Source organism: Equus asinus, chromosome 29 (genome assembly GCF_041296235.1).
Source record: "Equus asinus isolate D_3611 breed Donkey chromosome 29, EquAss-T2T_v2, whole genome shotgun sequence".
Taxonomy (NCBI): domain Eukaryota; kingdom Metazoa; phylum Chordata; class Mammalia; order Perissodactyla; family Equidae; genus Equus; species Equus asinus.
In genome coordinates, this window is record NC_091818.1 from 34925923 (window position 1) to 34953085 (window position 27163).

The 27163-nt window shown below is 37.8% G+C and overlaps 1 protein-coding gene across 4 annotated transcripts in view; it reads right to left on the minus strand.

The window, feature by feature from the left end:
• CDC123 (cell division cycle 123) overlaps positions 1-27163 on the minus strand; it is a 56025-nt gene that overhangs the window by 11596 nt on the left and 17266 nt on the right. For 2 of the 4 annotated variants that reach the window (XM_014850185.3, XM_044762127.2), the window contains 6 exons: positions 22151-22246; positions 20024-20130; positions 6227-6275; positions 2496-2571; positions 971-1093; positions 50-78 (listed from right to left, as the gene is read on the minus strand). In XM_014850185.3, the coding sequence (XP_014705671.2) occupies positions 50-78; positions 971-1093; positions 2496-2571; positions 6227-6275; positions 20024-20130; positions 22151-22246 (480 nt within the window). The remainder of the gene's footprint in view (positions 1-49; positions 79-970; positions 1094-2495; positions 2572-6226; positions 6276-20023; positions 20131-22150; positions 22247-27163) is intronic. The other 2 variants (XM_044762129.2, XM_044762128.2) reach the window with 1 other exon arrangement.

The window sequence follows — 27163 nt, forward strand, 5'->3', positions numbered from 1 at the left end:
GTCCCCCCAGCTCTGATTTTAAAGCTTATCAAATACAGTTTTGACTTACCCTACTGTCTCTGTATATATCGAATACAACTGTAAAGGAGGAAAAACTCAAAGTTAATGAATTACCATTTTCATGATGTAAGCCCCCTTTTGAAAATTAGAATGCATTTTATTATCAGTTACTCAAACAGCAAAATATAATTGACCTTGAGGACTTCATGCTTCTAAATCTCAAAACTTCAAACATAAAAGGGCATCCTGCAATGTTTTATCTATATAATTTTGCTTTTTCTCTACCCTCAACCATAATCCCTTATTTAAAAATTCAAACCAAACACCACCACCATCTCAACCAGTTCATCATTATAAACAGGTTATATGTACTAGCAAAAGGAGCACCAATCACTTATTTGATGGGGATGAAATGAGTCAAATCTGTAATAGGAAAGCATAAAATCTAGCTATGTTTACGGCATGATTAATCTTTTTTTAAAATCAAATCTGCCACAGAACGCAGGCTTGGCAAGTAGAGAAAACGTCAACCATAGCAGCTATAATTTAAAGATGAACGAAAACTCTCACTCGTACACAATATACTTTAAATTCTTAAAAACAACTTGTCAATTTCTATTTTGTACTGGTGCTGAGCATTCACATAAAACATCTAGAAAGGCAGATCAGCCAGCTAGCTAATTTAGGCCTCATAACAGAAGCCCTTTGTTCTCTGTAGGCAGACTCTTTGAAATAGATAATAAAATATCTAAAATGACAGGAGAGAGAAGTGCCTCAGTGTTAAAAGGAGACTCTGATTAAATCAGATAAAATTAACATGCAAATGACTGGTAACTCCAAATAGTTAATATAGTAAAATGCTTAAAGTACAGTGTTTTAATCCAGTTTTAAAATATGCGCCACGGTGAAATAAGGTTCAGCACCATTACGTACTTCATTTCATTTCACTGGGTCAATAAAAAATACTCACAGTCTTCATCTAAGAACTTATACTGTATGTGTTTCTTGAAAAAGTCTTGTATGCATCTGCAAATGTCTTCTTTTTGTTTAGAAATATGATCATAGTACTGCGTGTAGTCCCTCTGAGAAATACCTGACAAGAAAATATTTTATATTCTGTTATTACACAATGTTCTTTCCAAAAACACCAAAATGTGTTTTAAGCCTCTCTTTGAGGGAACCATTAAAGTAGATCGGAAGCCCAATCAGATGAAAACTGCACTATACATTATTCAGCATTTTATGTAGATATAAAACGTGCCAGTTGTAAAGGTTCATGTGGCTAGGTGGATCCTGAAGTTCCGTATTGCCATGCATTCTTCTTTGGGAAATAGTAGCTATTTTTATATTTAGTACAATGGAAAGAATTCAAAGTTGTAAAAATGCTTATTAAGTAAAAAAAATGAAAGGAGCAATTTTAAACCTGCAACATCGTCAACTGCTGCTTCTTTAGTTTTTTCCAATGAATTCCCTAGAAGCTGGTATTCTTTTCCACTTTCTTTGGGAAAATTTAAAGTATTCCTCACCCTGTGTCCTCCACATTCATATTATATTTCACAGAAGCAGTCTATTTTTCTTGTTCAGACGTGCTACCCTGCCTTCAGAAGCCTGATGTTTCAAGCCATGGAAAAGTAAACATTCCTTTCTTCAGAGTGATGTGCTGATATTATTCCAAATACATTAAAAAGACTATTGTAAGAACTCCCTCAATTTGCTCCAGTCCTGGGAAAAAGGCCTCCGCTCTGAAAGAAGGGCTCCCACCAAGCCCTGAATGCCAACAATGCTCCCTTCTCTAGCTGCACTTATCTCTAACAATATGACCAATTCAAACCCTCCAAGTTTCTTTTAGGTAAGTTAATAAATGTCAACATCACATTCAATAAACAAAGAATGTGGATTTAATTCTGTTCAAATCACACTTCTCGGTTGAAGACACTTTTTACTTCATGGAAAACATGAATAGACAGAAAAAGAACAAATTATCTTCAATATTTGACATGAATAATTCATAGTAAACAAAATAATAACCCGAAAGGAAAGAAAATGGGTGGCTTTTAAAGTAATACACTTAATTGTCCACATATTTTCTCTTGCTGGAATAAAAAACAGTGCTCCAATAATAGAAACAAAGGTTCAAAAACTTGGCCTTTTATACTACTTAAAATAAAGAGTGTACTTCAAGTAAGACTTAGGAAAGTCCCAAGGAGAACGCAGGTAGTATTCTCTATATCCTAAACTGGGGATGGTAAAGACCATCACTTTCATCTCTGGAATCCAGACAGACGTGATTAATGCACAGGACTGCTTTCTGTGGATACTGAATACGGCCTCAGGAGCCTTGTCAACACTACAGCATTCCAGAGTCAGTGACAACTGGTTAGAGGCAGCATCTGAGACAAAAGCTGATTGTTAGCCCTGTCCTAGCTACTACAAATTTACTTCCATCAAAAGATTGTCTTCTTTCTACGATTCCTTGGAAGGGTAAAAAAACTCACCAATGAGCTTGTTTTCCTTGACAAAACATCGGAACTCAGCCCCAGGAATTAATTCGCACCATTTTCGAAGAACAAGCTGTAGACAAAGGAAAAAATGTAATACAGCTATGTAACATGGAATGCTCACTAGTCTAATAGACAACTCGAGGCCAAGACTGTGTCTTAACTGCCATTATCAAACGGTTGAAAAAAAAAGAGGAATCATAAAACATAACTCACAGGAGAAGTAGAGAACAGAGCTGCAATCTACTAGTCTAATAAGCAGGGAAATTGTGTTAAAACTCTTTATGATAAAATGCATCTTTGTCATTTATTTATCATTTTGAGAGTTACGACATAAACTAGAGCCTCAAGGATCATGAAGTCAAATATTGTCACTGTTATACCATAAGTTGCCCTGTAATTCATATGTTTTCACTCCTTTAAGAATATCAAACAATAAAATAATTTTAAGTTATCTACCTTAAGCATCACTCTGCAATACTTCTGTCATTAGTGCCGTCGAGTTGATTCTGACTCTTAGCGCCCTGTGCATGGCAGAGCAGAACCCTGCCTGGTCTTCTTGCGTCATCCTCTCACCTTCTGGTGCCACATCAGACAATGCTCTGCTGCTATTTATAAGGTTTTCATGGGCAACTCTTTCAGAAGTGGTGGCCAGGTCCTTCTTCATAGTCTACCTTAGTCTGGTAGCTCCACTGAAACCTGTCCACCATAGGGGACCCTGCTGGGATTTGAAATCCCGGTGGTAGAGCTTACAGCATCTAACACGCAGCCGCCACAGTGTGACAATTGACAGACGGGTGGTGTGGATCCCTGACTGGGACACAAACCCCAGCTATGGCGGTGAGAGTGCCAGCCTCAACCACTAGACCACCTCTGTAATACTTACTCTGATAAAATTATTATGGTTTATCACAAAGAATCACTATAACCCTTTCATGATTTTCCCATTATTTTAAAGTAAGCCAATTCTATCAGCAGCCCAAATTATAAATGGGTCTTATTACTATAATTCATTATTTAGTATTCTATTCATATACTATTGAATTGCTGCAATTTTATAAATAGTACAGTTGACAAATGTGAGCTTCTGAGTCTGTTTTTTAACTATTCTTTGGAGAAAACTAGTCCTTTTGAACTATTCACTGTAATAAATGGCTCGTGCCTCCAGCCTCCCTTGTCCTGGAGTGCGGCTCTTTCCCTTTGAGACCTGTGAGACGGAACTTGAATTACTCTAGGCTCCATTCCTGGAAACCCCCAGTGGGCTCAGTACCCTCCCTTCCCAGACGCAGTGCTGCCCATAATTTCTTCTCATAACATTCCCGAGCAAGCACATACACCCCATGTTGCCCTGTGATAATCTGATACAAGTCTTTCTTCCCTCCTAGACGGCAACTTCCCTCAGGGCGAGGACCTGGGAGTTACCCATCTTTGTGTCTCCAGCACAAGCATGTAGTACCTAGCAAGTGCCTAAGAAACGTCTGTCAAGTGAAACAGCAAATATATAAGATAAGCAACCACTAAAAATCAGGATATAAAAAAACATTTAATGAACAGGGGAAATGCTCACACTATAGGTGAAAAAAATGGTGTGCAAAGTACTTTATAAGAGAGAACGTGTGTGTACACTGCTCACGCACAGATCTCAAGAGAGGGGAGGGAAAGGCCCACGCTAATACTGAGGCCGTATCTGGGTGACAGGTTCCTCATATTTTCCTGTATTCTTCAATTTTTTGATAGTGGATTGCTTTTCTTTAAAAAAAAGTACCGTATTGTTAAAATAGGCCTTAGAAATTAAAACGCAGTGATTTCAGTTTTCATTATTCTGAGCTCTTGGTCAAGCTTTGTATGTGTCATATTTTTAAAAAGAACACAATTATAAAAAGAAGAACCCCAAAATAAAAAATTATACTGTTGTCATCTATTAAAAGCCTATAATGGCAAATATATTTTTTTATGGCGACAGTGGTTTTTACTGAAGCAACACAGAAATAAGCAATTGTTGCACACTAACATTAATCTTTTGGAAAATGTGCATAGTCTCTATTGAAATAACGTTTTGGACAGGTAATACATGCACTGTGGTTGATTCAAAAATACAAAAGGGTAAAAGGTGAATCTCTTCCCGTCCCGTCCCTCTGTCCTCCTCAGGGGCGACCTGTGCTGTCAATCTCTTATATATCTTTGTAGAAGTATTCTATAAATATATGAGCAGACAGCATACGTATATAACTTCTTAAATACACCCAGGCAGGAACGCACAATACACAGGACTTTGCTTGCAACTTTTCTCATTTTAATCACTCTAAGAATATCACTTTCCTGGGCTCTTAAAATTGGGTTTTAAACCCTATTCACTAACATGATGGCATATTCCCCAAAAAGCAATACAAAAGCAAATGGATGGTGAAATAAATCTTGGGGATAGATGACAACATCTCAACAAAGATTATGCCTCAGGGCAAAGCTAGAGAAACAATCCTTCATCTTTGTGTTTCCAGCACAAAGTAACGAGATATAGCAGATGCTTAATAGACCTTTGTTCAGTGAAACAATAGATATGAATATATGTATATATACAAAAAATGTTATAAAAAATGTTTAGTGACCCGAGAAAATGCTGATACTACACTATTAAGTAAAAAAACTCACAAATGGTATGTAAAGATCTCAATTACAAGTGCTAAAAGACCTAGTACTGGTTTGGTGGCCTGGTAAATAGTAAATTAACTGTCCCACACACATGGCATAATCGCAGAAGATATGCCAATATACACACTTATCACACTAAAAATTACTTGATACAGTGAGTCAGTGGACAAATTTTGAAAGCATGTCCATATACATGCTTTATATACATACAAAGGTGACCGGAAGCAAAGAGACAATGAAGAAATTTTTTAAAAATCACGGAACTAATTCTAACTGGTATTCTAAGTCCACGAATGTAAATGTTTTGGAATTACAGATCAAGGATGACCATCCTCTCAACAAATTACGAACTATGGAAGTTTTCAAAAACATTACCTTTTGACAATGCAAGTGCAAGAAGAACCAGGAATAATGATAAGCAAGAGCCTATCAGGGATGTAGGTGAAACCTGGAGTCAGCATTCAAAAGAAAAGCATGTTCTAGATTCACTCATAACAGCTGAGGAACAGTTAGCTGCATCCAAGGGCACTGCCCATTTCACGTAGGAGTGTGTGTGTGCGTGTGTGCTCACAAGCGTGTGCATGTGTTGTTTGTATACCTCAAGCTAGGAAAAGATGGAGTAAAAATTAGAGTTTTCTATGTTTAAATTTTTATTACTATTTCTAATAACATTTTTCACCATCCTTTTATTCTTACTTCTGTACTTAATTTGTAAAATGAGTAAACAATATAAAAAAATTAAAAAGTCTACTAGGCCTAAATGGTAAAATGAATATTTTTCCCCATACACCAGGTTCAAAAGCTTAACCAGGTGAAGCTGGCTAGTGAGTATAAAGGTGTTTATCATAAAAACGTATATTCTGTAGTATGTATATACCACATATATAGTGTGTGCATGCATATATACACACATAGAATACTTTTATATGTATATTTCATAAATTTAAAAATTCAATGGCTCTAGTTCCCAGAGAAATTAATCCAAAAATTTTCATTCATCTCACTTAAGAATAAATAGCAATTCTCAACACATCTTCATCTAGGATTATCAACTTCATCAAGATAAGAAAGTTTCTTACCTCATATTCCATACAAGGATCTGGGGAATCATCAGTACAATGAATAAATCTTCGAAGGAAAAAAAGGCAATTGAATTTTTTTATGGTGTCAGTTTATGCACATACATTACTTATATTTAATATGAGAGTAAGGTTTTACTAAAAGTATCCAGAAAGATGAGACTAATTCAAATTCAATAAACATTTATTAAGCACTATTCAATGTCAGGCCTTAGCCTAGACACTCTGAAACGCTATCTCTTTAGTCCTCAAAATAACCATATGAGCTACAATAATCTCCATTTTTCTGTCTTTAAAAAACAAAGAATCTAAGACACAGAAAAGACGGAATATAGTGACCAAGCCAGGACCATAACTCAAACTAACTCCAAATTCCCACTGAAGGCAGGAGGGCGCCTCTGTTTCACAATTCTCATTGTGTTCTTCATTATGGCTGAACCAGAAGTCTGCTTCTCTGCTGACGTGAACTCTGCCATTGAAAGCCACACAAACTTAATCTAATCCTTCTCCCACATGCCATTTAAACAAATATTTGATAGAATTATGCATTTCTCCATTAAGTATATTGCTTCCCCCTTTCAAAAATCCTTGGGTTCATGAGCAATTTTTCATATCCTTTGTTAAACACCTACCAAGGACTGGATAGGCGTGGGGAATGCTAAAATGACCGAGTCCCTTGTCCTTGAGGAGGTTAGGCTGGTGGGGAATGCCTAACAAGTGGACAAAAAATTTCAAAACACTGAAAATAAAAAGAAAAATCCTCTGCTAGCACAAAGGAAGAACTGATTAGCTCTCTGTGGTGTGTGTGTGGTGGGGGGAGGGAAGAAGGGCAAGAAGGCTTCATCCAACAGGAAGAGCAGGGTCCGGGCTGAGGCAAAGGGAAGCACGCGCCAAGGCAGGGAGGGCAGTGAGAAGTGTCAGGTGAATGCACGGAACCACCAGATATCAGTGCTGATGGAGAGCAGAAAGCCAGGGAGAACTGCCACAAGAGGAGGCTGGAGGGAAATTTTGAACAAGGAGGAGTATCCACATCATGAAGGGTCTTGTTTGCCTAGCTAGGGAGGTTGTACTTTATTAGACAATAGGGAGATAACAAAGTGTTGACACACGAGAGGGAGAGCGTTACATTTAGGAATATCACTATGGCAATGGTCCCGGATAGCTTGGGGGGAGGGGTGCCAAGTTGGGAGGCGGAGAGACCAGTAAGAAGGCTTGTAATAGTCCTGGGGAGAGATGTGGGTCTGCCTAATTCCAGTGGAGGAGAGAAGAAATATAAAGATATTTAGGAGGCAAGGCCAATATTACTTGGTGACACTGAAAGCGAGGAGTGAGGGAGAAAGAAGCCAGGATGACTCGGGTGTCTGGCTTTGATGACTAGCTGGATGGAGATGGGAATGCCATTCAATAAGACAGACGGAAAAGCAGGTGACGTGGGGTAAGGAAAAGATGGGCAAGAACTATGTTTGCTTGCGTCGGGTTGGACACATGATGGGAGAGCCACACAGAGATATCTAGTAAGCAACTGGAAACAAGGAAACTCAAAAGAGAGGGAAGAGTTGAAGATAATTATCTGGAAGTAATGGTCATATGGGTATAAGAGCTGAAGTCAAGGGAGTAAACAGAAGTGATCACCTCAGGCAGATGACAGAATCCTGGGGTATACTAACAATTCAAGAGTGAGCAAAACCTGCAGTCAAGAGACATTTTTATAAAAAAACACAAACCAAACAAAATAGACTTTTAAAGATGTCTTAAGCATTTACAAGTAAATTGAGTTTGAAACGCTTTTAAATTTCCCTGCATATTTGATTAGGTTGGAATTCTCTGCAATCATCTATGATTTATACTACAAACAATAACAATTCTAATTTATTAGGTTGGCAGAAGTCCTCAGAAAATAAGAACTTCTCTTCCCCCTAGCAACTGGGTACTGAGATAATCTGAATTCAAAGAAAGGTGCCTACGGGAGCTTCGTTAAAAAGCGTGGGTTTTCTCCGATGTAGTGAAGGCACCGTGTGAAGCAGTTTACATCTGCTATCTCATTTAACCCGTGCAATAATCCCATGAGAAAGGGGCTATTATTATTATCACCCACATTGATCACAAGGAGGACACCAAAGGGGAGAAGTCAGGTAAGCAGTGGGAGGGCACTACGTCGCACGTTGCACCTCTTGCCTCCAGGATGGAGGATCTAGGGCTGTTGTTAAAGCTCAGATTTCAGCCAAAACAAAAACCAAAACCCCACAAAGACCAGATGGAGCCGAAGAAACAGTATGTCCTTGATCATCTCCTTCAGTAGTTCTACATAAGAAACTTTTCTCCACTTCAAAGGATTCCCTTGTCGAGCCAGCACTGATGGCCTAGTGGTTAAAGGTTGGTGCACTCTGCTCCAGCGGCCCAGCAGAACCACACCACTCGTCTGTCAGTGGCCATGCTGTGGGGGTGGCTCATACAGAAGAACTACAAGGACTTACAATGAGAATATACAACCATGTACTCGGGCTTTGGGGAGGACAAAAAGAAAAAGAAAGGGGAAGATTGGCAACAGATGTTAGCTCAAGGCTAATCTTTCCCAGCAAAAAAACCAAAAAGACAGTATTTAAAAAAAAAAAAAAAAGATTCCCTTGCCTTTTTTCTAGTTTAACAGCTTAAACATTGTAATTAATAAAAAGTGCTATTTATTTTATGAATTCCACTATAAAAATTCATTTTATCCTTAAAACATTTTTCCTCAACTCCTTTTTAAATTCTAAATGAAAAGATGAAAAACGTGCTAAAAATCCATCCAGTATTATGAGGGAGAAAAAATAGTATGGTAAAAGAATTTTTCACAACAGAGAAAAATGTTCACAATAAAGTAGACTTTTTAAAAAGGTCACAAAACTATACACAGTACAATCTCATCTTTTACCGCATGCCTGAGAACACGTAACACAATGACAAGTGTCAAAATGTTAACAATGGTTCTTTTCCCACAGTGACTGTTAATTTCTTCTGCTGCTTATCTGCAGAATTTCTAACATATTTATCATATTGAATATCTATTTATTTTCACTGTTAATTTTGAAGAATTAAAAAATATGTAAAAGTACAAAGTGTACATATATTGCTTTTAAAATAAGCCAATTCAAGTTTACTTTAAAAGTTAATATTTTACATTTTGCAGTATATGCAAATACCAAATCATTACGTTGTACAGCTGAAACTAATATGTCATGTCAATTATACCTCAATAAAAAAAAGAGTATTTTAGCTTCTAACTAACCAATAGTTCATTATCATGATAAAACTGAACTAATTGCCTATCTTTTCTTAATTCAAATGTATCTAAAAGATACGAGGGAGCTGGAAGAAGAGAAATGAGAAAGGAATTCAAATAAATAAAATAACATGGCATTATCTTCATGGTTAATGTAGTAATAGAACTAACCCCATTTTAATTTTTGAAATGTGGTTTTAACCATGTAAGTGCTGTTTTTAAACCTCATAGAGGACAGTTCATAGTAACATATTATTCTATAAAGAACAAGGTAGATTAAGGTTCTGTGTCTACATACTTTAAAAGTACTACAGGAGAACCAAAAGTGACAACTCCAAAACACAGATCTTCATTATCTTTTTTTTTTTAAAAGATTGGCACCTGAGCTAACAACTGTTGCCAATCTTTTTTTTTTTTCCTGCTTTAGCTCCCCAAATCCCCCCTGTACATAATTGTATATCCTAGTTGCAGGTCCTTCTAGTTGTGACATATGGGACACCGCCTCAACGTGGCCTGTCTAGCGGTGACATGTCTGTGCCCAAGATCCAAACCGGTGAAACCCTGGGCTACCGCATCAGAGCGCACAAACTTAACCATTGGGTCACGGGGCCGGCCCCTTCATTACCTCTTTTTTTTAATGCTTCTATACTCCTACAAATACTGATTTCAATCCCTGGTTAATCCTCATATTGCTACTTTAAAATAGGTATCCATTTTAATATATATTTGCATTCTACCATCTTATAACATTTTTCCAAGTGTTGATTGGTTTAACATTTAATGTTATTTTAAAAACTTGACTAGTTTCAGAAGGTGGAAGTGAGAACATATGTGGTATGTGAGATTATGGTACGAGGCTTTTTCTTGTTAAGATGAGTAAACAGACAGCCAAGCATCCTTCCCAAAAGGAGAGGGAAGTGCTGAGCCATCCAGGTAGGGCTGCAGTGATGGCCACCAACAACACTTTCAGGACCTCAGCCAGACAGTGCAAAGAATACTGCGTGTGAAGATTCAGATTCCATTTACATTCCGGAGGAGGTAGGTTTCAAAAGCAAAAATGGGTAAGACAATTAGAGTACTAACAACATCTGAATTTTTACAATCCTTATATAAATTAACCATCCTAACATTCCAGGTTAGGGGGGGAAAAAAAGAGAAAGGAGAAAGCAATCCTTAAGCCAAGGCTACTTACTACATTGAGAATACTAGTAGAAACAATACTAGCAGAAAATATGAGTCTCCTAATAGAAACAATGAGATATCTTCAGTCATATCGAATTTTAAAAGATTTCTATTATTCCCTTCACTGACTGAACCAAGAACACAGATGGTCCAAAGACTTGCATCTGAAATGGAGGAAAAAAACAGATTTTCTCATTTCCAAAAATTACACTTTCATAACTGCCAAAAGCAGTACCTCAGAGAGGTAACTGCAAGTCACTGACGAAGGAAAGTAGTTTACAGAGAAAGCACACTGAATTGTTTAAATCTACTTGAGCTTTTGTTTCTATGAACATATAAGTAAAGAAGTCATGGTAAGAGTTAGTATAAATTTTCAAATCCAATCTCAGCATATAATATAAAATTATAATGCAAGTCATAAATTTGTTTACGAACAAAAGCAAAAAAATATGTGATAATTCCTAACACTTCCCTATTGCAACTCAACAGATAAGTTTAAAGAACACTTGGGAAATTTGTTTGAATTATGAAATAACATGAAATCATTTGAGATCACCTTGGAATTTGTGCAGTTGTAAGAGAATTCCCAAAGTTATAGCCGAAGATTAGTCTAGATCCTAGATTTATAAGCATCTTCTATAAATAAGAAACAATATGGCCCTCAGCTCTATGGCCATCTTCACCCTCAATGACTCAGGCACCTCCCAGCAGAGGCAGAACTAGATGAAACAGTATTTCTGTTGCGAGATCTGCCAACAGTCTTACTGCTGTTTCCTTCTACGTGATTTGCCTTTTCTCTCTGGCTGTTTTTAACAACTCTCGTCCCTGGTGTCCTGTGGTTATGCTATGCTGTGTTTCCTATTGGAACACTTGTGTTTCTTGAATATGAATATTTGCGTTTTTTACCTATTCTTGAATATTCTCAACTACTTTCTCTTTAAATATGCCTCTCCCCTCCTCATTTTCTCTATTCTTTCCTTCTAGAATTCCTATTATACATATGCTAAACATTCTCATTTTCTCCAGTATGTCTCTCAATCCCCTAATTGCAATTCATTATCTCTCTATGGTGCATTATATTCAAATAACTAATTATCTTCTTCAACTATGTCTTATTTGCACAGGTGAGTTTTTTATTTTAATAACCACATTTTTCATTTCTAGAACTTTTGTTTGCTTTTTTCCTAGTAACTTGTTCTAAGAGTTTCAATTCTTTTTTGAGTTTAATCAATTAAAACATTTCCTTTACATTATCTTTTAGACTTGTTATTTCAAATTCGTACAGCTCTGCTCCTCTTGTGTGTTGTCTGATCTTCGAGCATGGTGTACTGTTTCGTTGTGTGTCTTGTTATTTTTATTGTGAACGTCTATTTAGTGGGGCTCATGATCTCTATAGGGTCCCAGGAGGCCTGGGTTGTGGAAGTCTTTCCAGAGTACTCTGTATTCGCATCTTCTAGGTGCCTCAAGGGTAAAACCAAGCCAGGACTGATCTGTATGTTAATTTCTTAGTTTGGGACTTCTCGAACCATGCAGGTGGTTTAAATTTTGTACTCCAAGTTCACTGTGAGATACAGGCCTGAGGTTTCAACTTCTTAAAAGAAAAAACCCAAAGCCTCAACAACAAAAAAGGAAACAACTGAATCAAAAAATGGGCAGAGGGTATGAACAGAAGTTTTTCCAAAGAAGACAGAAACATGGCCAACAGGCACATGGAAAAATGTTCAACATCACCAATTTTAGGGAAATGCAAATCAAAACTACAATGAGCTATCACCTCACACCCGTCAGAATGGCTATAATTAACAAGACAAGAAATGATAAGTGGTGGAGAGGATGTGGAGGAAAACCCTCATACACTGCTGGTGGGAGCGCAAACTGGTAGAACACTATGGAAAACAGTACGGAGATCCCTCAAAAACTTAAGAATAGAAATACCACACAATCCAGCTATCTCACTACTGGGTATCTCCCCAAAGAACATAAAATCAATAATTCAAAAAGACTTATGCACTTCTATGTTCACTGAAGCATTATTCACAATAGCCAAGACTTGGAAGCATCAATGGACGAATGTGCCCATCAACGGATGAATGGATAAAGAAGATGTGGCACATATATACAATGGAATATTACTCAGCCATAAGAAGGATGAAATCTTGCCATTTGTGACAACGTGGAGAGACCTTGAAGGTATTATGCTAAGTAAAATAAGTCAGGTGAAGACAGACAATTACCATACGATCTCACTCATATGTGGAAGATAAACAAACACATGGATAAGGAGAACAGATTGGTGGTTACCAGAGGGGAAGGGAGTGGGGGTGGGGGCAAAAGGGGTGAAGGGCACATGTGTACAGTGACGGATAAAAACTAGACTTTTGGTGGTGAACATAATGCAGTCTATACAGAAGTCAGAATACAATGCTGTACATCTGAAATTTATATAACATTATAAACCAATGGGACTTCAATTAAAACAACAAATCAAAAACCCAAATCCCAAACAGTTTCGGCCCTGCTTCCTTTTCTCTGTACCAATGGATGAATTTTTTTCTTGTTCATCCTCTCCTGAAGGTGTAAAAGGGTCTCTTTTCTAAATCTTCACTTTATTTTGGCTTAAGGCTTGGGCTCCTGTTCCTCTAAAGGTAATAAAATAAACCCATGTTTCTTATCAGTATTGATAACCACCCCTGAAGTCTTATCTACCTAACCTCTGGTTTTCCATCCTCTTTACATTTTTTTTCTTTTTTTATAGATTGGCACCTGAGCTAACATCTGTTGCCAATCCATTTTTTTTTTCTCCTTCTTCTTCTCCCCAAAGCGCCCCAGTACATAGTTGTATATATTCTAGTTGTGAGTGCCTCTGGTTGTGCTATGTGGGACGCCGCCTCAGTGTGGCCCCATGAGTAGTGCCATGTCCGCGCATGGGATCCGAACCAGTGAAACCCTGGGCTGCCAAAGCAGAGCGCACAAACTTAACCACTCGGCATGGGCCAGGCCCTCTTTACATTTCTTGCATCTGGGATTGCCTTTTGTTTCTTGTGAATTCAGTATTTAAATTTTTGTGTAAAATATTCTGTATTTTACCCAGTATTTCTGGGTAGAATACAAACAGATATTTGTAACAAAACATATTTCAAGTTATCTTAGCCTGCCATTTAGCTAAAATCAGAAATAAATCATCAGTTTCCTACAGTTCTTTTACAATAACAAACAAGAGCATCCGGAATCTCATTTAAAGGCCTTCGCCAACCTGGACAGTCTAGCTATGGTTAGTGCCTAATAGCCATTTTCATGTATACTGATAAGCATATTGGATTTGCTTTTTTTTTAATCCCACTTCTAAAAATGTTTCCTAGTTAATAAGCATTTTATATCAATTTGGAAGATTTCTTTGATTGAAATTTTCAACAAGAAACCAACAGAAAGGAGTTGTAAATCAAAGTCACCCATTTACAATCTACATGGGAAGGAGGCTCCTATGTTGAATTATAAACTCATAATTCTTGGCAGATAGTTATACTTTCTCTTGCTAGCCACTAAAACTCCAAAATAAACACAAATGTTATTAAATAACGAATGTTACATAATCTACAATGTGAATTACAAAGTAAGAGAATTCTTAGATACAATAATGGTAACAATTTTATTTGGGGGAAAAAACCCAAAAAACAAAGGTTGACTCTGATGAAAGCTACTATGAAATTATGCCAGTGTATTTTTAATACATTGGGAAATTAGTCAGTTAGGAATTTTGGAGAGCAATGTTCTAGATCCAAATTTTAAAAAAGGAAAGAAAGGAAGAGAGAAAAGGTCCTAGCCAAGACCTGCAAGTACTGTTCTTACACTGATGACTATAGAAAGGAATGTCATCTTTTCATCTTTCTCTTATTTCTACTCAAGTTACTTCCCAAACCATCCCCTCAACTTCAACAAGGTTGCGTTTCCTACCAGCCAAATGGTCTCTCTATAAATAGGCATAGTCATTACACCCTAAACATGTTTTAAGATTGACATACTTTTTTCCTGTGAACTTCACAACTGTGATCAACAGTTCTTGTCACGCTGTTCCAAATATTTCAAACATCGAAAGAGAACAAACATAATACACTTAGTGATAAGGATGCATGTGTGTGGAACCAGGGGAGAATGGACAGTCAGAAAAACAGGGATGGAGTATACTGCAGGTAAGGTGGAATGTGTCCTGTGCTTTGTTACAAGGAAAGAAGGAAACAGATGAGACAGGATACGTGGATGTGCACCATGATGACTTGTGCTACAATTAAGAAATATACTCTACAAGAGCGAGCTAGATGGAGGCGGCAACAAGAGACTCTGTAGTGGAAAACACTTAAGTTAAAGACGAATCCTGTTTGTTGGAGTAAGGTATGAGATTCTGGCATTGGAGGTACAGATTTACAATACTACCTACTCAAATGGTGTGAGTTCTGTCTCAAATTTAGGCCAGTCAATGTGGCAGAGTGGGGGAAGGGCATCACAGTATGAGTATAGTTTGAGGACAATATCTATGAGAATTTACTCTAGACAACTTAGGTATTACCCAAATCCACTGACTGAGATCACCATTGCAACATTTTCATCAGTAACGAGAAACATCATCCTCAAAGCTTTACAAAGCGGCAGTAAACAAAATCATTAATGCTTTAAAGTGGCATATTGCCCTAGGTATTCACCAGGGCACAAGCCTCATTGATAAGCTGTTCTAAAAAGTTGGAAGGTTACAACATTATACCTTACAGTAAACAACTCCTAAGAAGACAAAGTTTTAAATCATGGCAGGAAAAAAACAAGAAAAATACAGAGCCAGGGAAAACTTAAGCATCAAAGTTCTGTTGTTTAGATTTTATTTTTCATCAGGAGCAATATTTTGGTACAAAGAGTTTTGGTACACAGCTTCCATTTCTTTAGATTTCACTAATGGTGAAAAAGAAAAGATAAATGATACTGGGTCAGCCCCAGTGGCTTAGTGGCTAAGTTCAGCGCACTGTGCTTCAGCAGGCTGGGTTCGGTTCCCAGGCACAGACCTACACCATTCGTCTGTCAGTGGCCATCCTGTGGCAGCGGCTCACATACAAAAAGGAGAAGATTGCCTGCAGATGTTAGCTCAGGGCGAATCTTCCTGAGCAAAACCACCCCCCCAAAATGTAAAATGATACTGAATTGAGGGTGATTGGGCATGTCCATTCGAATTTTCATAGACTATTTCTTCAAAAAGAGAGAAAATATGCCATCTAAAATTAAAACAATCTAAAGCAGAAAAATTGTTACCTAGAGAAATGGGCCTTAAAAATCACAAGGTAAAGATTCTGTTAGGTCAAACTTATACACGAAATTTTTCTTCTGAAACTGCTGCTGAATTTTAGGATTAATAATGAATCTTGTGTCAATCTTAAGAAAAAAAGCAGGGCCAGCCCTGGCGGCCTAGTGGTTAAGTTCGGCGCACTCCACTTTGGTGGCCTAGGTTTGGTTCCCAGGTGTAGACCTACACCACTCGCTCGTCAGTAGCCACGCTGTGGCGGTGGCTCACATATAAAATAGAAGAAGACTGGCAACAGATTTTAGCTCAGGGCAAATCTTCCTCAGCCAAAAAAAAAAAAAAAAAGCATAAAAATTATGTTGCAGGGCCAGCCTTGGGGCATAGTGGTTAAGTTTAAGTTCGCATGCTCCACTTTGGCGGCCTGGGGTTCACAAGTTCAGATCCCAGGCTCGGACCTACACACCACTCATCAAGCGATGCTGTGGCGGCATCCCACATACTAAAAATAGAGGAAGACTGGCAACAGATGTTAGCTCAATGCCAATCTTCCTCACCAAAAAAAAAAAAAAAAAAAAAATTATGTTGAACCTAGCCATAGCATAGTTTAAATTACTAAAATAAGTGAAATGTTCTGCCCCAATCAAATCTACCTCCTTAGTCACAAGCCCCTCAGAGAAATAGTTAATGGATTTTTCACTCACCCAGCCCTTTCTTCTAAATGCCAACCAAATAACTAGATTTTTTTTCTTGCCTTGAACTACTGAAGTGACAATCAATCAAAGAATTAATGAAAGCAGCCTTGCGACTCCACAAATCTAATCACATAGAACGTTTGTATCTGGACAAATAATTCACTCAGCAAGTATAATGTACACAGATTATGTTAACTGTCATATTTCAACTTTAAAGTTTCTTGTGGACGATAATCTTACGAGAAGCAGGAAGATAAAGGAGTACTTAATCCTCTCTATCAAATGACAACTGTGGCGGACGGCACGGGCCATCCGCCCTCCAGCTCTTCTCCGTCTTCACCTTGCCAACAGAACCGTGACTGTTCAGACCCGGGAAGCTCTTACGTTGTGCGGTCCTCTCCGGAATCCCAGAGATGCCCGTGCTGATTAATCTAAGAGCCCTCAAGGCGGGGCCTGGACCGGCAGCATCAGGATCACCTGGGAACATGGGAGAAATGATATTCCTGGACCCTACTCCCGGCCACTGAATCAGAAACTGGGGGTACGCACCAGCGCTCTGCGTTTGATCAAACTCTCCAGATGATTCTGACGCACGCTCCAGTTAGAGCCTCTGGTCTAAATAGACCATGGCATTCCTGCTGCCTCTGCCAACTACTGGATTAGGCCGGATAACTGTCATGAGCTTGACAAGAAGTCTCCTGGGAAGCTTACAGAATGCTTTCCTTGGTCGCATACGGAGAAGAATGAGAGGAGATACACCCACCCTGCCTACATTTGACTCAGATATTGTCACGCCTTCATGTGATACCTGGAACAGCAGCAGCAATCCTGTGACCATGAGGTGACAAACCCAAAGACCGAGTCAATAAACCAAGGATGACAGCAGGGAAAGACTAGAAGGGCCTGGATTCCTGTGACGTTGAGGAGCTGCTGAATTAACCCTAGAAATACTCAATCTCCAGACTCTTTGTTAAATAATATATTTTTTAAAACCCCGTATGTGTAAACTATTTCCAGTTGGCCTTCTGGTAACTGTCAATCCTCACTGTACCATCTTTGTTTTCTTTTTCGAGGCAAGCCCCCAAATCGTATTAATGACATAATCTCACTTTCATAATATTACTCAATTTTACACACAGCATATATAAGTATATAATACCTTATTATATTCCATAATATTTTAATTTGAAGCTTTTTGAAAAGAAAGAATTCATAATTTTATTAAGTGAAAATACAGAACATTTAGAATGACTATTGAAATTACATTCTGGTTTTGGTTCTGCTAATTAGTTTGTAGAAATAAATTACTGAACAGATTCAGGCCTTAATTTTCTAACCAATAAAAGGAAAGAGTCAGATTAAATCACTGATATGATCCTGTCCAATTAAAAGAATTATTTTCTTAATTTCATCTTTATGGGGCCCTGAAAGGCCTCTGCGACAAAAATTCATCTTTGATGAATCCTAGCAATAAGGATTTTTAGGTGATGACAAGACATTGTTATGCAACTACCAATAAACAGCCCCAGAAGCAGGTGTCACATTAGTGCCACCCGGCTGAAGGCTGAAAGCACAGCGCTTGGTGTCGGCGCCTGCCAACTGCCAACTGTTTATACCAGGAGGAGGATGGCATTCTGTGGGCACACACTCTTAATCCAAGGCCTCAACTTCACTTGCTGATTTAACTTCCTCCCCATGCAAAAGTCAGAAAGTACAAGATGCAAAACAACTGACTGGTCTTTCCCCTTCCACTGGAATCCCCGTTAAATTCGTGTATGACAAAGAGGGAGAAGTGGGCTAAGAGGAGCCAGCACATCGATAAACTGAAAGATGACTTAAAAACCATCAGCCCCAGAGAATTAAAAGCGACTTAAAATTATTTTTGGAAAAGAAAAGAAGTCCTCCTACTGTCACTGCAACTAATATTAAAGGTACATAAAAATCCCTATCTGATGAATTAACAGGTACAGGCTATCTTTATATTTCGAGGCCTCTTAAAGCACTACACGTCAAAAAGCTTTATAATGGGAAAAAAGGTAGCCACGACTTCCTCTAATCAGAGGGTATCTCCTAGCACAAAAATGCTACCATATTATCACTAAAACAAGGGCTACCAAACACCTAACAACATCTGCGCCACACAGCCATAAAAGGCTGACAAGTAAATGTCAAAAAAATAGAGAGCTTTTTTCTATAAACAAACCAGAAATACCAATACGGGTAAAACCCTTTGATAATAAACTTGCAATACAACCACACTCATTCATTATACTCAACTCCATTTTCACTAACACCATACTCCCAAGCTGCCGAACTCAGATGCAAAAGAGCTGACACACAAGTGACACGGAGTAGATTTATTTTTTTTATGCCAGGCACCTCTCCAAAAAAGGATTTGAGGCTGAGATGGGGTGAATGGGGAAGAAGTGGCATGCATACAATATTTTCACCTCTGTTCACCTGCTTAGATTCTAGACTCTGTGATGTGCTTTATTTTAGACATCAGTTTAAAGATTAGTTTAATTGAGATTACTGGTTTGTTTAAGATGGGGTAGGACAGAAAAATCTAGAATAACTGCTATTTGATGACAGAACAAAAGAAGCATTGAGAGGTCACCCACAGCTCAACAGTGCAGGTGTTGCGTCTGCCTACGATGAAGACAGCACAGAGTCAAGTTCTTCAGCTGCAGAGCAACAGGCAGAGGAAGGAAAACAGCAACTCCATGTCTAGAAACTTATCCCAAGGGAAACATTACCAAGTGCACAGAGCTTTAGCCCAGGGATATTCACCGCAGGACTGTATATGAGAACAGAGGACTCGTCAAACAAATTATGCGATAGCTGTCCAGTGGAATACTATGAAGGCAACTTAAAATGATGATACATTTAAGTATCGAATGACACATAGAGATGTTTGCCACACACTGATAAGTACAAAAGCAGCCAACTAAGCAATATGAACTATATGAACCCATTTTTGTCTTAAAAAATCTGAATAGTTACAAACAAGTATAACTATATTATGCCTATGCATAGACAGAATTCTGGAAGTATACAAAGCCAACTGTGGTGAGATCATGGTGCTTTTACATTTCCAATGTTTTTGTTTAGCTATAGTCTCTAATTCTGTTTTTCTATGATAAGAATATATTGGTTTTATAATAAGATAAAAATTACCAAAATATTTAATGGGCAGAGATATAGAAAGTCCTTGATATTTACGGATAGTCACTGTACACCATTTATTGCAAAAGGAAGTTTGCTTTAATAGGTCATTTAAAAACATGAAATTTAGCCCTGTTATTTGGAACCGTTGTTTACAATAGTACTAGAAAAACTCACAACTACTGAAACTATTGATATGGGAGAACCAGAGACATACTTACGGTTGAGTAAAGTCACGAGTGATGAAATCAGAACTCTTGAACAGTAGAAAGATGTCGCTGAGGGTTTTACATTTCAGAGAACTATTCATTGCTATCCAGTACGCATCCTAAATAATAAAGCACATGCTACTTAGTAAATATTCCATGTTAGCTGTTATGAATGAAGCTCAGGCCTATATATAAAATCAATAATGCATATCACTTCAAGGGTTTAAAGAAAAAAGTCAGGTAAGAAATGTTAGCTACACTGTCAAATGTCAAATTACTCTTCTAAACAACAAATAGCATCACTGTTGCATGTCAGACACTCAGTGACGAACATTGAGTTGTTAGAGTCTTCACCTTTCAGCTCAGGCCCAAGCACTTCCCTATGTTTTTCTTACTGATGATGAAAGAAGGGGAGAAAACTATCAGAAATGCTGACAGTTCAGCTAGAAGATCGAGGTGTAAAGAAACAGCCTGACCAGCTACTCTCTAAGAAAAAACAGATCCTTCTCTTCTTCCTGTTTCTGGGGAGTGATGGCCAGAATGCCTGAAGGTTGATGGTTGGAGCAGTTATGACTCACATCCATCAAATCTGGGAGAGAGGAGGTGAGATATCCTGAACCATCACAATTTTAAATGGTGAAGGTCTCATACATATGAACCCAAAAAAAGTACAAATAGCAGGCACAGTAGGCAAAGCTTAGTGGAACATGCGTAAAAAATGATAGAATAATTAAGTCATTTAGAAAACACACTTCTCCCAAAGAAAGATCGGGCACAGGACAGTGATATAAGTTTGAGAAAACTAATGAGTGCAAAAAACTATCCAATTATTATCCACACTACATAAAAGAAAGCACTGGAACATAGTAGGCACTCAATTAATAACAAATAAATGAACAAAACCACAAATCCACCCATCTGAAGCGGAAAGCCAGTTCAGAAGTAAGGAATAATTCAAATTACTGCTTATATATAAACTAAAAGTGAGTTTCAATAACTTCTTTATAGTTTCTCCCAATGAAAAAGATGATGAACTCTGGTTAAAGATGGTATATTGAACACACAGATTTAACTCCACTGAAACAAAAGTATATACATAGAAAATCATGCAACTGAATAAATGAGGTAATTACTAACTCCAGAGAAAACAAAATGTTGAAGAAGATAAGTAATCATACTAAAGCATATATCAGATGTGTACTTAGTGTTTGCATAATCATAATACTGGAAACACTGAATTAATCAAAAGAATGATATTACTATAATGAGGATAGTGGAATAAAAGTGGTGGGGCAGGAGATGAAAGAGATCTGAATCTTTAAAGTCAATTACAAATACCTAAAACTGAAAAATAAAGAAGTAGAAGAAAATAACAAAAGAATGTACTAAAATACGTGAAAGTAGCTGCCTCTTTGGGAGGGGAAATGGTGAAGCACAACCAATGTCAGGACCTGCTGACTTCTGTAGCAAGTGTCCAGGTCTTTTGAAAATTTAAACTCTGTAATGTGTAACTAATTTTAGCAAGTAAAAATAAAAATTAGATTAAATACAATTTATCATCCATTTTAGAAGAAAAGATAAGCATATGAGATGATTTTTGAAAACACAAATAAGTCTTTGATTCCCTGAAGAAGCTTTGCTGACACAAAATTGTTTTCTATTGGATTAGAAAAAAATCTCGATTTTTTTCCACAGACCTTAACTTGATCTTGTCAATGCAATGTTAAAATAACAAAACACAATTTTAAGAAAAGATTTCTCAAACTGCTCTTTTTCTAGCTCGTATGACATTTTAATCTTTATTACTTTTCAATAGAGAAAAATTTCTCTGTTAAAATGAAGAGCTAAACTTTTGAAAAGGGCAGAGAACGGATTTCCTCGGATTTCCTCAGATTTCTAGAATGATCAGCAACACAAGAGGTTGAAATCGTCTTCTGGCAAAATAGATAGTATTTCACAGAACCAGGAAAGTGCACAGAAAAATCAGGAAAATAAAATAATGGGGGAAATAAAAATAAAATCCACAGTATTTCCTCTAGAATTAGGACTATAATTAGACCCTCGGTGGGGATATAAAATGAAATGAACAGCAAAACAAAGAATATTCAGACAACAAGAGCTTCACGGATCTGCTCCTACCCGTGGGGCGCTCCAGTTAAGCTTAGGGAACACACTGCCCCCCAGGGAATTGATAGCTTCTTGGACTTTGGTAGTGAACTCGGGAAATTCTGGTGCCTACAGAAAGAAAGAAGAAATCATTTGGGCAAGTCAGTATCATCACAATAAATGTAGAAACGAAATCAAAATCTTAAGGTTAAATTATTGAGGGTGTTAAAATAATCTAAGATACAAATTACTGCCAGAACTTCTGAACTCGGCTAAATAAAATTAATGATCAAATACCATTTACCAGACAAGGAAAAAGACAGCTACCCAAAGGACACTTTGAAAACCAATCAAAACCCCCAAAGCTAAAGAGACAGATGTCACCAGGCATCTGGGGATCTGAGGACGGAAGGAACGGTTCTCTTAACACCTACATAAAACCAGCCTTTATTAAGTGAAAAGAGACAGATGGACATATACCCCAATTCTCAGAAATAACATCTCGCATTTAAGGGGCCAGAAGTCCTTCCATTTGCAGGAAAAGATTCTTGGCCATATCCCCAAAAGGCTTCACGAGAATGAGAAATAAATTATGTGGTTAACTGTATTTAAACACTGCTATTTCCAGACAAGTTTTAATATAAACAAAATTCAAAAATAGGACCTTGGTGAAGTTAAAATGTTCTTTCCTTTTTGGTTGATCTGAAAATGCATATTTTATAGAAGCAGGTAACCAAAACATTCTACGTGTCATTTCTCTAGGAATAGAAATCCAGTTGTGCAGGAACGTAAACGTGATTGCTCTTACGCTCTGGCGAGAGCCTTATGTCACTGTCAAAGGAGCACAGGACAAAGTGGAGAGAAGGGGAGGGAGTAAGAGAGGTGGAAGCGGAGAGGGCAGGAGAGACAACGCGACAATTTAACAGACGCTACAGTCACGTATTCCTTTACATTTGCTGCCCCCTATTGGGCAGCTGCAAATTCTGAAAAAGTCCAGTAATAAAAAGATCTTCCATAGGGGGAAGAATGTTCAAATAGGTCTGGAATGAGCTCAACGACACACTGCAAAGATAAATCAAATGGCTTATGCCGATCCCCAAGGTGTAACCCAATTATGACAGAGAGAAAGTTGTGACAAGAGTCTGGGAAACAGACCAAAAAATACAAGCTTAAAAAATGGTAATATACTATCTCCCAAACTAGAAACCAGCTTTAAGCAACAGGCTAGTGAGTCAAGAGGGAGAGATCAAGGGCAAGTTAGACCACACCTTGCCTTCTGCTACAGACATGTACGACCTCTAGACGGGTTAGCAGCATCTTTCAGTTACTTGACAGCCCGGACTGCATCTACCTTCTGTTGACTTCTTCAGCTTAGACACATGAGATTAACGTGTAGCAATCTAGAATCTTTCAGAATGACTACAGGCCTTAAGTCCTTTATTTTCCATTCGCCGCTCTCCATCAAAAGGAATTATGATTTATCTTAAGCCAGTAATTTCCTTACAGTCCCCTGAAGTTGCGGATTTGGGTCCCCTAGAGCTCTAGCCATAAAAACACTTAGCTGAGATCTGCATCAGCAATATTTTCTATAAATGGCACACTTACACAAATTCTACAACATGAGGGGATTCAATTTTCAAAGACAAAACAACTTTATTTTCCTATCCCATAAAACTTCCCAGGTAGGGATTATTTTATATTCACGTAGTACATTTTCAAAGAGCTGATCGATTCCTTCAAATCCTCAAATTAATCAACTTTGGTAAATCCTGCGTAAGGATCTTAAAACAAATTTAAATTACAAAAAGTTGAATCAGTGTAGAGAAAAATTTGCGCTTCAGTGGAAGACTATGCATTGTCCACATCTAGCACACCTTTCTGGTTATCTGCGTCTAGCTAGGTCTGCGAGCTGTTTTACAACTTGGTAAATTGTAGGTAAGTGATGACAGTGAAAAGTATTTCTTATGGACAGGACGATTCCATCTGGTCTGAGAAAAATCCAGTTGTCTTCCCTCCTACCTCTGAGGGACGCAAAACCAGTTTTGCCTCACTTACATATTCATTTCAATATTCCTCATCTATAAATGTGTCTGTTCATTGGATTCTGTTTTCAACCAGTTGTAACATCTGCCTGGTTCCCTCAGGAGTTAAATAAAACCTTCAACATGTGTTAAAGAGTTTTGTATCCGTATGGGAGTCATGATTCTACCTTTCTCTGAAAACTATCTTTTAAGAGATTTAACTAATAGGATTCTTATAAGCTGATGGCTCAACCAGCCGATTTTAAATCTGCATTAACATCTCAGTTGTCTGGGCAAAGGCTCCCCTTGTAAGTGGGACGGAAATCCACATTTTTAATATGTCCATGGACTTTCTGTGATGCAAACTCACCTGTTTTTCCAACTTTACCCACCACAGCGCCCCTGCAACACACTCATTCAGAAAGGCTATTTCTTTTAAAAAAATACATTTCTTAATCATGAAATGTTTTAAATGTACAAAAAAAATATACACTCATGTTCCTGGATACAAACGCTCAACAATTTGGCATATTTGATCCAAATCTTTAAATTTCTCAAGGGAAAAAAAATTACGGATAACAAACGAAGCCCCTTACTCCGTGCTCTCCTCCCTTATCCTTTCCTCTCCCCACAGGCAACCATCATCACAAAACTGGGCATATTCTTCCATTGTCATGATTTTATACTTACGATACCTGCGCCTGTCCAGAAAATACAACATTTAAAAAATTTAACATAACTGCTGTCATTTGATATGTATGCCTTTGGCAACTTGCTATTTGAAATTCACCTCTGTGCTTTTCGGATTTACCCATTCCGATCATTTCTGTCCATTTTTAATTCCATGGTTTTGTATCTACACTAATGGGCTATTATCATTCGCCACTATCTTGTATTTTCCCACCTTAGGTTTTGACTCTCATCCTCTGCTAAGAGTGGTCTTCTGCCCAACAACATCTGGTTCTGCCCAGTGAAATCCCAATTTTTTAAATTAACTTTTTATTTTGAAATTATTTCAGACTTTCAGAAGCATTAAAAGAAGAGTAACAAGAATTCCTACATACTCCTCACCCAGGCATTTTACCACATTTGCTTTATCTTTCTCCCTCCAACCCCCTCTCGCTCTATATCCATGCAAATGTGTGTATTTATTTATACATATGCATACATATAAAAATATATTTTCTCCTGCACTCTTAAAGTAAGTTGAAGTCATGATGCCCTTTTACCCCTAAACACTCTAGTATTTATTTCCTAAAAAGCAGTGACATTCTTTTATATAACCTAGCAAAATTATCAAAATCAGGGAGTTAATACTGATACAATGCCATTATCTCATCTACAGGTCTTATTCAAAATGTGCCCATTGTCCTAATGATGTCTTTTATAGCAAAAAAAAACAAAACCCCAAACATTCTTCTCCGACCCAGGATCCAGTCTGGAATCATGAAGTGCATTTAGTGGTCGCGTCTCTTTAATCTCCTTTAGTCTGTAACAGTTCCTCTCTCGGTTGTTCTTTTATCTTTCACGACCTTGACATTTTTGACAAGTACAGGGCAGTTATTCTATATAATTTCCAAAACGTTGAGTTTGCTGGATGTTTCCCCATGATCAGATTCAGGTCTCGCATTTTTGGCAGGTGACGTGTCCTCCTTAGTGCATCACATCCAGAAGCACACGACAGAGGTCTGTCCCGTCACTGACAAGGTGACCTCTGCTCACTTGGCTGCCAGGTCTTTCCACTGTGACGTTGTTATTTTTCTTTTTATAATGACATAAGAAGTAATTTTGGTGGTGACACTTTGAGAATATTTGAGTATCCTCTTTCTCATCAAATGTTCACCCACTGGTTTTAACATCTATTCCATCAATTATTCCTATGACGCTTGCCAAATGGTGATTTCTCATTCTATGACTCCTTCTGCATTTATTAATTGGTGTCTGTTCTACTATACAAAATGGGTTTCCCTTCTGCTCCATTTCTTTAATTTAATCATTTATTGATGTCAGTATGGGGATTATGAATTCTAATTTCAAACAATGGTTATACTACATTACTATCATTGTTTTGTTATGACGCTCATGTATTTGGCCAGAGGGAGCCCATTCAAGCTGGCTTCTGGGTCCTTCTTTCATGTCTGTGTCATTCTTACTTTCTGACACAAGAAGTTCTTGCAGGCTCATCTTTACTCTCCTATCCCAGTCTTGAATTTCTCCAGGGAGCCTTTGATTCCTTTTGTGGAGAATGATATTTAGAAACCAAGATCAGGGCCCTAGGCATGCTCATGGCTACTATGATGTCATTATGCCATTGCTTCTAGACCTTAGCAAACAGAGTTTGGTAAATACACACACATATACACAGGTATGTTACTAATTGCTGTATCTATTTATCTTCTATCTAACAAAAAACATGAGTTGAATTTCATAATCCCTACCACTTATAGGGTCCAGGTCAAATATCACTTCTCCTTTTAAGCATCTCTAGATGCCCTCAGTTGTAACTGTTCTCTCTGTTCTGACAGCACGTTGTCATCTACCCCCAAATTGAGGCATCTTTCCCCGCTGGGTGATAAACTCCCTAAAGGCAGGAATCAAGTCATATTGATCTTTGTTCACTTCACAGGAGCCACCATAGTGCCCTGAGTATGGCAGATAACTAACATGTACGTTGAACTGAACGGAATTTTCATAAAAGGAGAGGGATCGACCTGCATGATATCCAGAGTAAGATAAAGCATGTGAATCTTCCCTTCCTACAGTCGCTCGCATGCTTTCACACCTAAGGAAATACATCGATTTAGGCACCTCCACTCTTTTCTTCTCGTACTCTGGACACTATGTCTCTTCTATTAAAATAAACAGAAGTATCTTCCTATTCAGAGTTGTATTAGAATATACCCTATAAACCCTCACCTAAAATTCATTTCCTTTATATGCCTTTACATTGATTTTTAGGGAATTTTATCAAAACCCTTCTCTTTTATCTCAAGAGATGAAGAGTTTCATTTACCTACCATATTTT